Consider the following 18047-nt stretch of genomic DNA (forward strand, 5'->3'; position numbering starts at 1 on the left):
ATGTTTGAGGAACTGTATGAAGATTGTCTCAGTCACTTAATAATCAAGAGACTAGTCAAAGCTTTTCCCTAAAGTCAGATTATAGAGTGTCAAGAAATATAATTGTTATGGTATATTTAAGCTGGATTTTTCTCTTTTCTGTTTTGTAAAGAATATCACAAAAAGCCATGCACTTTAAATTCAGAAGTTCCATAAATAAATGTTATTTACCATGTAACTGTCACTTGACTAACCTAGTTAGCTGTATGAAGTATAAAAAGAAAAAGAAATCAATTTCTTTATAGCCATTACATTTTTCCTGAATATTTGTTATAGTTTGATATAAAATTGGCCACTCTATCACCACATGGTTTCCAGGTGATAATTCACTGAGTTTTTGTTTCCCTTATAATTTTTTTCATGTATTTTCCCTCCAAATACAGCTTTCATAATATGTACCTTAACTTTGAAGTTATCAGTGTACCAAAATGGGGTTCAAAATAACAGCTTGAATAAAGTAAAGCTGATATTACTTCTATATTTAAATCTTCCTCTTAGTTTTCTATTACATGAAGAACAAAATTTAAGTTTTCTTTCCATGACCTACATGGCTTTGCTAAGACCTTGTCCCTGTCTACCCCTCTGGACTTACTCCTTTTCCTCTCTTCCTGGCTTAGTATGTGCAAGTCACACTATCTGTCTATTTCTGACACATTCTAAGCTTACTTCACTTCTGAACCTTCACTCTTGCTGATGGCTTTCCTGGATTACTCTGCCTTTAGATCTTCTTCTTTCTCTGGCTTGGCCCTGTTCATCATTTATATCTTAGCTAGAATATCAGCTTAACAATAAGAGAATAATAAATTCCAGTGTATAAAAATAACTTCTGGGTGATAAAGAAGAAAGCACCATTAGAAAAATCAAAAGAGAAATAGTAGTCTATGAAAAAATATTTATAATTTATATTACAAAATAAAGGACTAATAACTCTAATGCATTAAGAGTTTCAAAAAATTGAGAAGTGAAAGATATACCACTGATAGAAAAATGAGCATTGTTTTACTGTCAGTTCATAGAAGAAGAGGTTTTAAAAGCCTTTAAACATAGGGAAACACACTTATAAACTCATAGGAAATGCAGTCATATATGGTTCACACCTATCAGACTGATAAGAATTCAAGTTTAACAACATAATCTTTCTGGTGAGACTGTGAAGAAACAGGCACTCTCTAGTATTCTCATTACTAGGGGAATACAAACTGGTAGAATCCTTATGGAAGGGAATTGACAATATGTGTTAAAATTATGTATGCATTTACTCTTTGACCCAGAAATCTCACTTCAAGGAATTGAGCCTATAATTACACTTACACAAATACCGATGATATACACTCAAGGTTATTCATTGGGCGGCATTACTTATAATAGCAAGGGATTAGAAGTAACCCAAATGGTTAACTAAATTATTGTACATCCACACAGTGGAAAACTGAGCATTTGAATAAAAAGGGTGAGAAAGATCCCTTTTTAGTGACATTTTCAAGTTTTAGGAGATAAAAGCAAGATGCAGAACAGTATATATATGTTCTCTTTTTGTATAAACAAAGCAGGAAAGATAAAACCTATAAGGGAATGAAGTAAATGAGGCGGAGGAGGCAGGATAGAAGTGTTGTGAATGGACCTTGTTATGTAGTTTTATATAAATGTTCAGATCCCAAAGAATAAGCATTTTTTAAAGTTAAAGCAATCCCTAAAATTTGAAAAAGAATGTAACAAATGAGCATAGCTGCATCAAGTTAGTAATATATTATCACTGAGAAAAGAATGATGTCAGGTGACTTTACCCAGTATTTTGACTATACATTCTTGGTGGAATATATTCTAAGGACAAAGGAGTGCTTCAAAGAAATTCTAAACTTCTTTTAGTAATATTAGTAATAATATTGCCATTGTTTGTTATTTTGGATCTCTAGGATAAATCAAATATATAATCATGTTAACATTGTTTTGGGAAACCAAGATTTTCAGGGTAAGAGAAGAAACAAACAAGTGTAAAATCAAAGTAAACACCCTGTAATATTACATATGTGTAGATTGGAAATGTCACTGCAAACTCATGATTTTTTTTTCTTTTCAAAAATGTGCATTTCTTAGTCTGACCACTGAAATATTCTAAAAGCAATAACACGACAGCTCAGTGGCATTGAATTTAGACCAAGATTGTGGTCTTCAAAACATTATTTTCCCTTAAAGGGAAATAGCCTTCTTTGGAATCCAGGTCTAGATCAGAAAATGTATAAGATGAGCCTGGAACATCTTGTGCCAGCAAGCAAGGATGTGCCAAAGAGTAATTTGTCAACCAAATACAGGAGGCAACGTTAAGGGTTCCCCATTGGCCAAATAAGAGAACATTTAAGCATCAAAAGGAAGAACAGTTTCAACTGAAACATGTTGAATGTTTTAAAATCCATTAGTTCATGATAATCCAAAAAAAAAAAAAACAAGGTGCCCCTCAAAGTCATTAGTCTACACTGGAGAAGCATAGCATACCAAACTCCTTACTTTGAAAATGAGCAATTAGAGGAAAGAGTTAAGCATTTATTTTGCTTTGCTTTTACAAATTGTATTTCAGGACAACCAAATAGTCTTTTGAGGAAGATTCTTAAAGAAGAATTTCAGTTAATAAATATGGCAGACACGACAGACTTAAAATATTATTATTTTGCAATGCCTAGTAAGATAACTGAATCAAACATTATCAGAAGATAAAACTATTAGAGGAGAGGTTGCTTGGGGAACTTTACAATGGAGAGGTCAGGCTGTTGTCATCAGAATACACTGATCACTTAAGCATCATTAGAAATAGACTTTATACATCACTTGTGAAGTATTCCTGCCAGAAACGTTGAACATGAATCTAAGCAATTTTTTAGGTCAGTGGTTCTCAAATGTGGTCCAGGAAGCCCTCAGTGTCTCTGAAACTCTTTCAGGGGATACACCAGGTCAAAACTAATAATAACATATTATTTGCCCTTTTCACTCTCATTCTCTCACAAGTGTGTAGTGGAGTCAGTCAGAGGCTGAAGTATGATTTCTGAACACATTGAATACAGAAGCATATATGAGAATCCAGCTGTCTCCTATTAAACAAGAAGCTTAATAGAAGCTAGGCATTTAAAAGATTTGCAAAATTATTTTTTAAAGTTCTCACTTTATTTTGACAATGTTATTTTTCATTAAAATGTTTTTATAAACATTAACATTTATAGAGTTATCAATTACAAATATTTAAAGTTTTTAATTAGTTTAATTTATAATATGGTAAATATTATAACTCACCTAAACAAAAGTTCTTTGAGGTCCACAGTAATTTTTAAGAGTGAAGAGATTGTTGAGAACCAAAAGTTTGAGAACCATTTGCTTTAGAGCAAAGTAAACGACACCATAGGAGAGTAAAAAGAACAAACCATAATGTAAGACATTCTCTAGTAGAACTGATGACCTGGCCTCTTCAAAAAGTCAGTGTCATTATTTTAAACAATGAGGGAAAGGGCTGCTATAAATTTTAAGAGACATAGCCATCAAGAATAACACAGACAAATTAGCTCCTAATTTGAACATACAAACTGTAAAAAGACATTTTGGACTCATTAGAGGAAATTCAGTACAAACTAAGTATTAGGTGATAACAAGGAATTTTTATAGTTATGTATAAAAATGTTCATATGTTTAAAGATGCATAAGAATATAGAAATGATGTGACAGCTGGAATTAACTTTAAAATACTTAAGTAGATAGAGATAAATAGAGCAAGTGTAGCAAAAATTTAGGTAATTGTATAAACTGAAGAGTGGATAGAAGGAATCATTCTATATTTTTGCATTTTTGAAAGGTATCTCAATTAAATTTCTTTTTTAAGAAAGAGCAAGTCATCTTCCCAGAGGCTTTAACTGATCATTTATTCCAACATAGTAACCTCTTCCCACCTGCCATTGTTATTATTCTGTTCTGTCACTGTGTTTTATTTTCATTGTAAGGCCTTACCACCTTGTGAAATTAATATTTTATTGACTTTTCTTTGTTCTACTAGAATGTAAATTACATGAGAGCAGGAACATTTTCTGTTTTGCTCCCTACTGTTTCCTTTGTGCCGTTTAGAAAAATGACTGGCATATTATAACCATGCAATAAATATTAATCAAATGAATGAACTGTAAAGCTATGCACTGATCTTTTATTTATCCACCCAGAAGTAACTGCTTCGGTTTTCAATCCTTCCAAATCATTTTCTGGAAAAAACATACTCAACACACACACTTACACAGTCTCACTCTCTCTTCCCAGAGCTCATTCCCACAAATCATTCATTATATAATCCTCTATAAGTTGTATTTTTAAAATATTTTTAAACATCCATATGTTACTGTTTTTCTGCAGATCCATTTTAATACTTAAATTGATCTACTTAGCTGAATAGTATTCAATTTTCTGGAAGGATCACATTATATTTAATTCTGTATCTTCAGATATATAAGTGAACATGCTTGAGCTGAGATTTTGCAGTCAGTCTTAATTTTCACCTTAGGACATATTCCTAGAAGTGAAATTGTTGCATAAAACAACATGCATAAAGCTGTTAGAAGTGAAGATAGTGGAGGTAGGTGTAAGTTAGTGACCAGAGGAGATATGATGGGGGGCTTCTGGGTTGATGGTGGTGATCCAGGTGCTGTTTACATCGAAATGTTCAGTTTGTGAAAATTCATTAAATTGTGTAGTTAGGTTCATTCTTGTTATGAATGTTATATTTCAATAAAAAGATTTTTAAAAATCATAAATCACTTTTAGCTGAGCATGTTAAGGGCTAGCAAATCTAACGTCTTCCAATATGATGTTGTAATAAGTATACATCCCACATTTTAAATGTTTGGTTGAAACTTAAACTTACAGAATACACAGTATAATACATGGGATAAAAAAGAGAGTGTGTTTTTAAAAATATTTTTCAAGGTATTGACTTGAAGCCTTTTGAAACTTTGCTTTAGTTCAGTATTTGTAGGAATAACTGAAGAAAGAAAAAAAGAACTGCAATGAAATTCTAAAATGGCATATGGTGGAAGTGCTGAAACCTTGTTTAATTTTACCAGTAATATTTCCTAATTAAATTTAGTATTATTAATTTTTACATCCTAAATTTACTATAAGAACTTCACTCTGATTTATTTTGTCCCTTGTCATTATTAGTAAATAGTAGGTGAGTGAATTCTATGGGATTTCAGCTATGTATGTACTAAATAAAAACACATCAAGAAAGCAATAACTCTTCCCTTTTAAAAAAGTATTTGATGTGCAGAGGAAGGCAAATGAAGGAAGGAAGAACCAATGTTAAAGCTTAATTGATGTGTTACTCTGATATTATTTCCTCCATGACCCTGAAACTTTAACTCAATGGTTAAACAAGTAACAAAAACAATTTTAAAATAAAATTTGGATAAACCCAAGTGATTGCTTTTACACTTTGGTATTATTTTGTTAATAAGTTTGTGGGGTTTCTTCATGAATATATGCTCATTATGGCAAACTTGGGGAAAGCAGAAAATTAGCGAGATTATATTGTGTGTATTTTATATATATTTGTGCTTATCAGTAATACTGAAATCTTTGGTATATCTTTGTATATAAAACCACTTAAATGTTAAATACTATTTTCTTAAGACAGATGCCTAGAGGAGTGTGAACATTTTTAAGATTTTTGATAGCATATTACTAGATTATTTAGAAAAGCATTTGTTCCTAAACTGGTAATGTGTGGTGGTAGCAAATTTATTGCGTCATTACCAACATTGTAACTTGACTTTTTAAAACATTACACAGATTAGAATTGTAGTTGAATACAGAGTCTGGAATAACTGCCTGAGTTTGAATGGCATATCACTACTTACAGTTATCTTGGGCAAGATAATTAAAACCTCTTTTGCTTTCAGTTTTATCATTAAAAATTGCAAATAAGTAAAACCTATTTATATATTGGGTTGTGTGAGCCATAAGTGGGGTTAAGACATATAATGCTCTTAGAGTGGTATTCTGCACACTATAAAAATGTTATGGTTTTATATATTTAGATTTTTATATAAGCTCTGTTTTCTAGAAATCAGTTAAATATAAATGATTAATATTTGAAATCAGGGGACTCTCCTAGAGAGTACAGTAGGGAAAAACAAGAGCTGAAGGCTGACTAGAACAATACATTGAGGGGCTAAAAGAAAGACAGGAAGACCCATTTAAGGAGAGAGATAAGAGGTGATCAAAGACATAAAGTAGAAATAGTATTAAGGTATTTACCAAAACTATTAACATAGGTTTGCCTCAAACATCATGAAATGTTACATTGCATTGATTTGGATGAAAGTTTTATTGCTAGTGATTAGTGTTATTATGAAATTTAATTTGGAATATTTTCCCCTTGTCCAAACAACAAAATGTATGTGATATTTTGTCATTAAAATTCACTTGCCTTCATGTACTGAATCTTATTGATATTTACATCTTTAATATTGATGATAGGTAATGTGTTTTTGAAGGTCTTTTAACTCATGTTCATACTCAGGTATGGACTGAGCTTGATGAATTTGTCTTGTATAGCAACTGGAGACCAATAATATTGTGAGGAGTTAATAAATATGTTTTTAATATATTTAATATTCATATTTAATTTAGTGGTTAGTGATCATCAACCTGACATTTCTAAAGAAAAATCTGTTATTATTAGAGCCTAACGAATATAGAAATTGATGATTAAAAATCATTCTCAGCCTCTTTAACTGAACTGGAGTTTCTCTTTGTGTGAAGCTAACTTCTCTCCCATATAGATATCAACTTTTTGACTGTGCTGCCATTTTCTGACTAGCTGAACACAATTCATTGATTTCATGATTATTTTGTCAGTCAGGGTCTGCTGTATGCAGTGCTGTATGCTTAGGATTGGTGTGACAGAATTGAGCAAGTCATTGATGAGTCAGTGAATTGGTCTTTATTGAGGTACTATTGCTTTCAGGCCCTTGCTTAAAAGTGAGTCTTGTGAGAAAATCAGCTAAGTAAGTATACTTAATTAGATATAAATCGTAAATAGATTCTAAACATAGTTACTAAATCCCCACAGTACTATTGGGCTTCAGGTGCTAAACTAGGCAAATTGTAATAACACATCATAAATACAGTATAGAAGAATACGAAGGGTGCTATGGGAATATGAAAGAAGGCTGGGGAAAAATTAGGAAAACCTTCTTTGAGGGGATGATCCGGAAGGATGTGTTAAAGTTAGCCAGGCCAAGAGAGCATAGAGCATACTTTGAAGAATGGACAGAGGCAGGTAAGAGATGAGAAAGAATGGTGTCCTTGGAGGAGTGAAAGACAATTCTGTATTATGAGGGTTGTATTTGTCTGCTTTTAATAGATTCTTCATCAGGAATTTGCAGGAGAATACAGAGCTGAGAATAATTTGTAAACAGAAATCCAAATCTTGGTTTTGGAATGCAAATTCTAAAAAAAATTAACCCAATAAAATGTTGATACTCAAGAAATTGCTTAATTTGGTCATGGTTTCAATTTTCCAAACACCAGTCCATTTTTAAAGTTATCTGGTAGTGTCATGTAGACAATTACCTGACCTTGTTGGTAGATTACATAAGCCTCTCTTTAATTCTATACCTTTTGCACTAGTGTTTGCTGAGAAATAATTAAATCGTGTTGTTAATGCTCGGTCCACAACCAGTAAATGGAAACAATCTGTTTTTATTATTTGGAAAATTTTCTTATAGACAATAAAATGCAGTGTAATAATCATGTTCCTGTCACCCAGAACTAATAAATGTGTTATTTGATCATATTTGCTTCTAATATGTTTTCTCTCAAGGAACTATCACATCCTTTTGTTTATCCTTGAAAGCAACCTCTGACAATACCTATTTATGCATCTCTAAGCAAAATAGTTTTATGTGCTTTAGAGATTCACATAAATGCATACCAAATGCATTCATGTTCATTTACTCCTGCAACTTGCTCTTCTTACTCATCGGATTAGCAAAAATTAAAAATCTCAACAACACCAAGTGTTGTCAAGGTTATGGAAAAAAATTTTAGTAATATCTACAGAAGTTCAAAATGTATACCCTTCTGTCCAGCACTTACACTCCTAGGTGTGCAGTAGAAAAATTCTTATACGTGAACACAAGAAAACATTTAGAAGGATTTTCGCTTCAGAATTGTTTGTAATAGTGAAAAACTAAAACAGCCTAAGTACCTACCAATAGGTGAATGGTAAATAAATTTCAGTCTCTCCTTCTGTCTTCTGCTTATTTTTCTGTTGCCCTGAAGCATTAAGCATGATAAGTGCTTACTTTTTATCCATCAAGTTAATTATTAGTACTTTGAAAATGTATACACACAAAACAATCTAGTTATGATGTGATATCTCCATTGTGAAGAGGTGATGCTGATAGATGCAAATCAGCAACAGGGGCAAGAAAATGCCCTTTTTTGCCATTTCTGATTTTTTCTTTTTCTTAATCCTAGTTCCCAAGCTATTTCTCCCCTTCTCTTACTGTTTTTGTTTTTTCTATTTCAGATAATCCTAGGGGTTACTGTTTATGATTTTTCTAGCCCTTGAGCCACAGCCTTTATGATGGAAAAAGGAATCATGATACCAGCAAAATACTTTAATATAGGTGACAAAACCACTAACAAAAAGTGAGATTTTTTTGTAGATAACATGGGCAGCCTAGGTATGGAGAATGGGTTATGGAAAAAAGATAAAAGCATTTCTCACCTGGGCCACTGTTTAGAGTTCCTAAAGAAGAAGAATCAGGAATATAGGCCTGATTTGGGTAGTTCTCTTAAAGATGGAACAGGGCTTAAGTCTAGCTCATCCTCAAGACTGAAATTAGCTATCAAACCATCAATCAAGGAGTGGTCCAAAAAGGACAAGAATACCCCTTTACTGTCCTAGCTAGGGAGCTACAGCCTAGTTTGCATAGTTAATATAAAGGAGAGAGAGAAGGAGTTCTCTGCACCTCCTTATTTATGGTTTGTGGAGTAGTTAACCTGAAATCGACCATATCAAAAGTCTAAAATTTAGAACTGGAGAAATTCATTAATTTATTCTGTAACATTGACAAGGAATAACACACTTATGAAGAGTGTATTTTACATGCTATAAACTACATAAAACGAGCAGAATCAAAACGAGTGAATTCAGTGATAAATCTGAATATGGACTAGGTAGTAATGACTTTTGAAGATGGTCTTATAAGACCTTAAAATAGTAAAATTTTACGTGCTGAAGAAGAGAAATGAGATAGTAAAGGAGAAGACAACATTCATTTCTCTATTTTAGTAGGTTATAGCACTCTACTTTTGTTTATGAAATACAAATGAGTAAGTCAGGATTCCTGACCTTCAGGAATTCAGTCTCATGGAAGAAAAAGATACGTAAATCAAAAATTGCATGAGAGTGTCGTAAGTGTTATAGGATGCTGTTGACAAGGTGAACACTAAGATTTTACTTGGGGGGATCTGGATCTTTAAAGATGAGGCGTTTGGCAAGTTGAAAAGTGGAAAGAGCATTCTAGGCAGAGGGAACCATGCCCTGCAGTTTGAGAGACCTGACACCACATAGCATGTTTGAGGAACTGCAAGTGGTTTAGATGCACAGGAAGTGTGATGGTTGAGATGGGTTGTTGACTAAGCCTAAGATTGGGCTGGATGGATAAACTGGGGCAAGATACTTCATTTAATAATTTTTTAAGGTAGTTATGTACCATGTACTTTATTTGTCCAGTCTCCCTTTTTACCCTTTCAATCTAGGCATTCTAACCTCTAGCAATAACTGAATTCCTTCCAGTTCCTCTCAATTCTTTTCAGCAAATATTTACTGAACACTTATTATGTGCCAGCCACTATTGTAGGCAGTGGGGATACATCAGTAAATAAAATAGACATGATCTCTGCCTTCACATAGCTTATAGTCTGGTGGATAACACTAGTAAGTCAATAAGCAACTAGAATATAGCCTGCTAAATGCTAAATACTCTAGGTAAGTGTTGCAAGTATAGGAACCTAGAATAATGACAACCAAGTTCAAGTTGTGTCATGAATGACTGAATGATGAGTAAGATTTGGTGAATATTAGGATGAGTGTGGGGATAGAAGAAGGAGAGGATTAAGAGACTTCTAGGCAGAGGAAACTAATTGAAAGTGTGAAAGCCTAGAGGTGAGAAGTAGCATAGCACTTTCCCAACAGGTGTCCCTGTTCCCCCCTTAGCCCCTTGCAGTCCATTCTCCCCACAGCAGATTGATCCTTTAAAAACATAAATTAAAATTGTGCCAGATTTATGCTTATAATCCTCCAGTGGTTTCTTGTCTTTCAAAATAAAATTTCTTACCATGGCCTACAAGGCCCTGTGTGACCTGCCTGATTTCTGATTTCATCTCTCGCAGTCTGCTTACTCCATGCTAGTCACCCTGGCCTCTTTGCTGTTCCTTAAACATTCCAGATATGATTCCATATCATAGCCTTTGCACAAACTGACCCTTCTACAAGCTTTCCCCAAGATAATCTGCTTGGTTGGTACCGTCACTTTGTTCAGGACTCTGTTCAAGTCCAAGAGGCCTTTACTGATAATTCCTGATAAAATAGCAGCTGCCTTAGTCCTACCCTCATTACTCTTATCAGCTCACTCTGCTTTATTTTTCCTAAGTAGCACTGATCATCAACCTGAAATATGGTTGTTGTCAGTGGTGGTGGTGTATGAATTATCTAACTAGATACCAAGCACCGTGAGGATAGGTACTTTGTATACCTTTTTTTTACTGCTGGTCTCCAAGTTCCTAAAACAGTGCTTTGCACATAATTAAATTATTTTTAAACCTAGTTGAATTTTTTAGTATATTTTTTAAACAGGGGTTTTCTTAAAATTATTTCTTGTAGCTTTAATTTTCAATTTATTTAGCTATCCGTAGACATATTCCCAGTATGTATTGCTGTGTTTTAAATTCATAGTTTATTTTTATTCTTTTTGATTTTGAAGTTTATCAGATTAACAACATATCTGAATCATTGACGCTTCACCTTTGTAAATTCAACATTATAATAGTAATAAAAATAACTACATTTTAGTAACAAATACATAGGCAGTTGTTTTCTAACAGTTTATTTTTCCTAAAATGTTATATTGTTGTGTCTTCATCCAATCACAGATATAACCGCAATACATTACATAGGCAGTGATTCAACCGTTGTACATTTCAGTTATTTAAAACAGGAAAATTTTATGCTGAGTTCTAAAAACTAGATTGGTTGTACATAGAGTCACAGATTACCTAAAGTATGTGTCCCACATATTACTAGTCCTAGTAAATGCTAAGTATCGCTCTCTTATTCATCATCATATTTTCTATGCTTTCTGTTTTGTTCAGCGTACATTATTCCTACTTTCCCAAAGCATCATTTGGGCAGCCTTGAATAGGAAGCAGTCATGTTTCTGTTGAATGAGCAGTCAATGGCTGTTCACTGCAGAACAGTGGAAAAAGTGACCAAGGGTGGATTTTAAACATTTTATATCTAGTCTCTTTGTTTCTTCATATCACTTGGCAGTGCCAGCTCCTTCTCTGTTCTTTTTTCCTATGTAGTGCCTTCCCAGTCATGTATTGTTGCTAAAACCACAAGACGAGTTGGTGATGGCCATGTGTCAGATACAAGTGTTAATTTTTAGGTCATGAATTAGTAGATCATCAAAATATGAAATGTTAAAATGTTAAGGATTACCTGTCACAAATATAAAGTTTTTTCTCTTGCAAAAATTATAGGGGATGGAGTGTTAGATCTCTCTACAAAGAAAACCAGCATAAAATCTGAAGAGTCATCCATATGTGATCCTTCTTCTGAAAATTCAATGGCTGGGTAAGCAATATCTAGGAAATATAATTTAATATTAATATAAAATTATGGAGAGAACTCTTAATACTACTCTGAATAGATTGACATATATAGTTTTCTTCCAGAATTTTTGTCACTCATAAGTGTGTGTCTCTCATATCTTTCATTTGTCCTTTCTCTTTCTTTTTTATTCTTTCTGTTAAAGAAAAGTTATCAGAACAATCACCAAACTTTAGTTCATGTTACTAAAATGAACTACCAAATTAATCATAGAATACAAACTAAGAAGCAGGACGAGTAAAGAGAATTTTAAATTCAATATTTAGGAGGCAATTTTAAGGAAAATATGTAATTTCACTATTTAATTTTTTTAAACAATCAACCAGTTTTAAAAGTACTTTACTTACTAATTCTTATAACTAACTTAACAGTGTTTAGATTTTTTTCATTGTGTTCTAGGTGTGGTGGCAGACTACTTTTACCTAGTAATCACCACAAAAAATCCTTTCATGCTTTAAAAGCTGTTGTTAAATTAATTAAATAGTTAATAGTGAAATGCTGTTCTGTTGGATTTTTGGATTTTTTTTTTTTTTTTTTGGTAACTTTTGCATCTTCCCATTAACAAACTGCATAGGAAGCTTTTTAGTAACATTTAAATCTCAGATGTAGTGTAATCTGTTTCAACTAAGGCTGTAATAGCTTTTTGAGTCATGAGGTATAGTGAGCTTTCTGTTTAAGAAACTTTAAAAGTTACAGTGATACATTTGAAATAGAAATAACATGTATAAAATCTAAAAGTATTTTACCCAAATATAACTTATCTACTTGTTTCAGATTTTAAGTTTTTATCTAGAGAAAAATTAATCTTGTGGAAATATGGGGTATTTGTGTTTGGAAATATTCTTGCTGCTACAAATTTCCTTTAAAGGGGTTGACTCTTTTATTACTTGTTTAGCGGTAACGTCACTTTTCTACTAACAAAAACTCCTTTAGGATTTGGGTATTTTATATAATGGAACTCTAATTGTAAAAAAATTATAAGTGTTGCTCTGCAAGCACCTGTCAGAGGAATAGCAACATCATGAGAATATTTTTACAAATACTGAGTTAGGATTTTATGTTCTTGGAAGGTCTGCCCGTTGAGGCCACCGTATGATTGACACATTGTCCTACCAGGACTATAGCGTTTGCTTTGATAAGGAGCAACTACTACATCTCACAGACTTAAAAGAGTCATAAGCAGTGATGTTACCTAAGCAAGGAGTATAATAAAGGAGTGGACCCTCCCCTTCCATAGCTGTGTGAGAGTCTCTCATGCATCAGTTTACCATCGTTTCATTCCATCCATCCAGGAGACTACACAGAAACAGAGAGGACTATGTGGAAAGAAGTGCTGAGTTTGCAGATGGTTTGCTCTCAAAAGCTTTGAAAGACATTCAGTCTGGAGCACTGGACATAAATAAAGCAGGCATACTTTATGGCATACCTCAAAAAACTTTACTTCTCCACTTAGAAGCCTTACCAGCAGGGAAGCCTGCATCTTTTAAAAACAAAACTCGAGATTTCAATGATAGTTACTCATATAAAGACAGTAAAGAAACTTGTGCAGTGCTGCAAAAAGTAGCCTTGTGGGCGAGAGCTCAAGCAGAGCGCACAGAAAAAAGTAAACTCAATCTACTTGAAACCTCAGAATTAAAATTCCCAACAGCTTCCAGTTACCTCCATCAGTTAACTCTACAGAAAATGGTTACTCAATTTAAAGAAAAAAATGAAAGCCTACAATATGAAACACATCCTACTGTACAGTTAAAAATTCCTCAGCTACGAGTAAGTTCTGTTTCAAAACCACAACCTGATGGTCCTGGTCTGCTGGATGTTATGTATCAAGTTTCCAAAACCTCTCCAGTCCTGGAAGGATCAGCTCTCCAAAAACTGAAAAATATACTCCCTAAACAGAACAAAATAGAATGTTCTGGGCCCGTAACTCACTCAAGTGTTGACTCTTATTTTCTACATGGGGACCTCTCTCCTTTGTGTCTTAATTCTAAAAATGGAACAGTTGATGGAACCTCTGAAAATACTGAAGATGGGTTGGATCGAAAAGATAATAAGCAGCCCAGGAAAAAACGTGGCCGTTATCGGCAATATGATCATGAAATAATGGAAGAGGCTATTGCAATGGTAATGAGCGGAAAAATGAGTGTTTCCAAAGCACAAGGAATTTATGGGGTACCTCACAGCACTTTAGAATACAAGGTAAAAGAAAGATCTGGAACACTGAAGACTCCTCCGAAGAAGAAACTCCGATTACCAGACACTGGGTTATATAATGTGACAGATTCAGGGACTGGCAGCTGCAAAAACAGCGGCAAGCCTGTGTAGATTACTTGTTAGGAAAACGTGTGTATGTGCGTGTGTGTATGTGCGTGTGCGTGTGTGTGTGCGTGTTTGCGTGTGTGTGTATGTGCACAAGTGTGTATTTGTGTGTCTGTATACACACATGTGGGAATTACAGATGCTCACTCTGACAGGAGACATGACATTTTACAGTTCAAAAACCACTTACATGCCTTTTGAAAAAAAAAGTTTTATTCAGGGTTTTCACTGTGGACAGAACTATATAGTTGCTTACTTAATTCTGATAGTTTGTATTTAATCCTTGTATAAATAGGTGAAAAAGATTCAGGTTTTCTTTAGTAGTCAATAGCATAAAGCATTGTGGGAAAACAAGTAATTGTCAAGTGAAACATTTTTATTGGTGGAAGACCACTCCAGCCATTCAGTTGAACCATCTTATAATGGAAATATATTAATAGTTTGTAAACATTTTTGCATAACATACTTACATTTGTTGTAAGTATATCAAACAACCAATCAAAGTTTAAACAGACAGCTATCTCCACACTAATAAAAATTAATATATACAGTATTAGTACACTACAGTGCATTCTATGAAATATGAAATGCACTCAAGTGCATCCACCAGGAATAGAAAAGAAAACCTTAAATGATATGTATAATGAAATTTAATATTTATCATTTAATAGTTGATTTAGCAGGAAGTTGGGGTTTATAAGGTATATACTTTAAAAAAAACTGACACATAGTTAACCCCAGCAGCTATAGAGTCCTTTAATGTAAGATGGAATACTAAGAACAAAAAGTAATTTAAATTTAATTATTAAAATAATTTAATTTTGTTTTTCATTTGAAAAATAAGCTAATGTGTAAGGTTAGAAAAGAAAGTTGGAATGCAACTTAGAGCATGTTTATAATGTGCACAGAAAAAGCTTGAGAATGATAATTTTGGTTTAAATGTGCTGGTTAGTTGATGTTATGACTACTTTAAATTTTAAGGATTGTGACACACTCCTACTATTGAAAAACCTCAGTGTAACTTTAATATATTTGCTGCTGTGACATTTCAAAACATTTTCAGTTTATCAAAATGAATTACAGATTTCATTTTGGTGGGCGATACATTATCATTTTGCTAATAACCAAATTTGCAGTTTGTTCAGGGTCTTGAATAGATTTACAGATATTTAACACTGAAGCTGTTTTGAACTTTCAGTAATGTAAACTCTCTACTAATTGGGTAGTTAGAAGCTGGGCAGTGCATTTTAACTTTTACTAGACTCATAAGAGAGACCAGTAATTTTATATAGCAGTTTCAAAATGTGGTTCAGAGTATCCATGTTGGATTTATGAAGTATGCAGTTTTAGTGGTAAAATGTTATAAAGCATGTGCCTCCATAGAAAGAATGGGGATTTGCTTCATAAATTCAAAATTCTTCGAGTGCCCCTTTTCTCTATTAAAATTCAGGTTCTGATCATTTTTTCTAAGCCAGTTTTCCTAAGTCTAAAAGGAATACTTAAAGCTGAATTTAAAAAATAAGTGCACCTTGTCAAATACATGTGTTTTTACACTTGTGTTTGTGTGTATCTAATAATCACATATACATGTAATACTAAAGAAATTTTCAGCTATTACATTTAAAAACTGCTTACATATCTTTAAGGAAACTGAAGAGTGGGAAACTACACAACCAAGTAGTTATTTGGTCTCTTAGATCCATACTGAACCCTCTTCAGCTATTAATGTTACCTGCATACTAGGGTATGAATCCTCTTGCTTTTTTTTTCCCACTAAGAAAGTATACATAATAGATTGCAAAACAGCAGATGTCAGGGTCATCTTTCTTTTTAAAGAATTAAGCCATATTTTGTGAGGGCCAGAACTTGGATTATTTAATATATTTCCCCTTCCCCCCCCCATTGAAAAACAAAGTTAAAGTAAATGTTTCAACACAATTTTATTGACCTCTTTATACAGAATTTTACTTGCAAGAATTTGGGGGCTTGAATGCATTACGTAATATTTATATTGTATTGAGCTTTTTTATTCCTCACACTATATTTACATTAATAAATTGATTGAGAAGTTTATAGTAAAGGGATACTTACAGAACACTTTTATATCATTTAAAAGATGACCTGACCAAAAACTTTACAGGATTCATAAAATCAGGGATCATTTTGCTATTGACTTCACAGTGATCAGTAGTTTTATAGGTAATATTATAGTTAATTTGCAGCATTTTAGTACTTGTATTATTTATTTTTGGTCAGAAATAGTAAATTAAATATTTTTTGATAGTTTATAGGTAATGATCAACCCATAACTTTTAAAAGAAACAAAATGTTTCTAATTATTGAGTTAACTTTTGATTATACAAACTAGAAAAGGCAGGGAAATTTATGGGTTCCCCTTCTCCCCAGTGATTCTATTAAGATGTTCTTTATGTTAAACTTTCAAAGTACTTTATAAATTTAGTTACCAGTTACTACTTATTAACTGACAATTTTCTGAAAAATCCAGTTTCAGCAGACTTTTAATGAAGGTGAAAGCAACCCTTATGTGCTTTCTACTTATTTGAATGTTCCTCAAGTATTTTATATTTAAAAAAAAAAAAGGAAAAGAAAAAACAGTGCCTCTGTTTTTAGAAAACTACTGCTCAGTAAAGTTGTTTAAACCATTTCTGGTAGCTAATGACAATTTTATATTAAATTGTATACTAACTTTAGTGAGACGGATTTTTTTAGTTGTTTACAGTACAAATACTTGTATTTGTTTTTTAATTGCAGTATTTCCATTGTCGCAGTAATTTAGTAAAACTCTGTGGCTGCCTTGATTTTGACAGATTTTGTTAATATAAACTGATTGTTAGGCAATTAGTTATATTTATGCATAAATCAATTGCACTATAATTCATGAATTATTTATTACAATATTTTCTAATGAATTCATGTATCTGTCTTGTGTTGTAAATGTACTGTAATTCTGTTTCTACTTTGTGTTGTTATATATCTAAATCTGATTGTATGAATTTTAATTGTTCAGTTAACGTGTTTCTAGGTTGTAATTTGTAGTAAAGCACTTCAATGCTTTTGCACTTAAATTTACAACACTGTTGGTGTGTGATTGATTTACTCATTCAGTAAAAGAAAAAAAAAGAAAAGCAAAGAAAAAACTGACTACACTGGCTTCTTTGATTCACTCTAGGAAGCAGTTTTATTAATAAATATTAGAAATTAACTTTCTCCAAAGACAACTATTTCAACAACAAAACTTGTAATGGCAAAATGGATAGAAACTTACCAAAAAAAAAAGCAGAGTTTTTTTAATATATAAATCAAACAGGAAAAGGTTAGAAAAAAATTTTAGCATGAAAAACAAGGGAGCTGTGAAACATACAATTTTAGAATCAATTGAGAATAAATTCTAGATTGGAGGCTTATGTGTATTCAACTATTTACTTATATATTAGGTTTTTCTTTGAGATTCTAACATACAAGAAATATGGAAAAGAAAAAAATTGAAGGCAAATAAGCATATTGTGGAGTTTTATAATTTGAGAACTTAGTTATCTAATATCTGATATATATATATATATATATATATATATATATATATATATATATATATAAAATCTTAATACCTGAATATCTAATTAGTAACTTTTTAAAGCTGTTCTTCATATGGCATTAGATAGAAATTACTGGCCACTGTGATATTTTTGAGATTTTTGAAGTTCCATTATTAAAAATAGTAAGTATAGACTTCCTTGGAAAGTCA

At 32.5% G+C, this 18047-nt stretch overlaps 1 protein-coding gene and 1 long non-coding RNA gene across 23 annotated transcripts in view; one reads left to right on the forward strand and one right to left on the reverse strand.

Moving 5' to 3' along the window:
* LCORL (ligand dependent nuclear receptor corepressor like) overlaps positions 1–18047 on the forward strand; it is a 196543-nt gene that overhangs the window by 153749 nt on the left and 24747 nt on the right. For 10 of the 22 annotated variants that reach the window (XM_082462599.1, XM_082462606.1, XM_082462616.1 and 7 more), the window contains one exon: positions 11815–11932. The exons of 1 other annotated variant lie outside the window; for it this stretch is intronic. In XM_082462599.1, the coding sequence (XP_082318725.1) occupies positions 11815–11932 (118 nt within the window). Of the gene's footprint in view, positions 1–4; positions 8700–11814; positions 11933–13260; positions 17383–18047 lie in introns of those variants that run through there. 11 more of the 22 variants (XR_014263897.1, XM_082462609.1, XM_082462605.1 and 8 more) reach the window with 7 other exon arrangements.
* The window catches only part of LOC309661222, a 151669-nt gene that overhangs the window by 6302 nt on the left and 127320 nt on the right, over positions 1–18047 (reverse strand). The gene's annotated exons all lie outside the window — the stretch shown is intronic.

This window comes from Balaenoptera physalus (genome assembly GCF_965194825.1).
Source record: "Balaenoptera physalus genome assembly, chromosome: 5".
Lineage (NCBI taxonomy): Eukaryota > Metazoa > Chordata > Mammalia > Artiodactyla > Balaenopteridae > Balaenoptera > Balaenoptera physalus.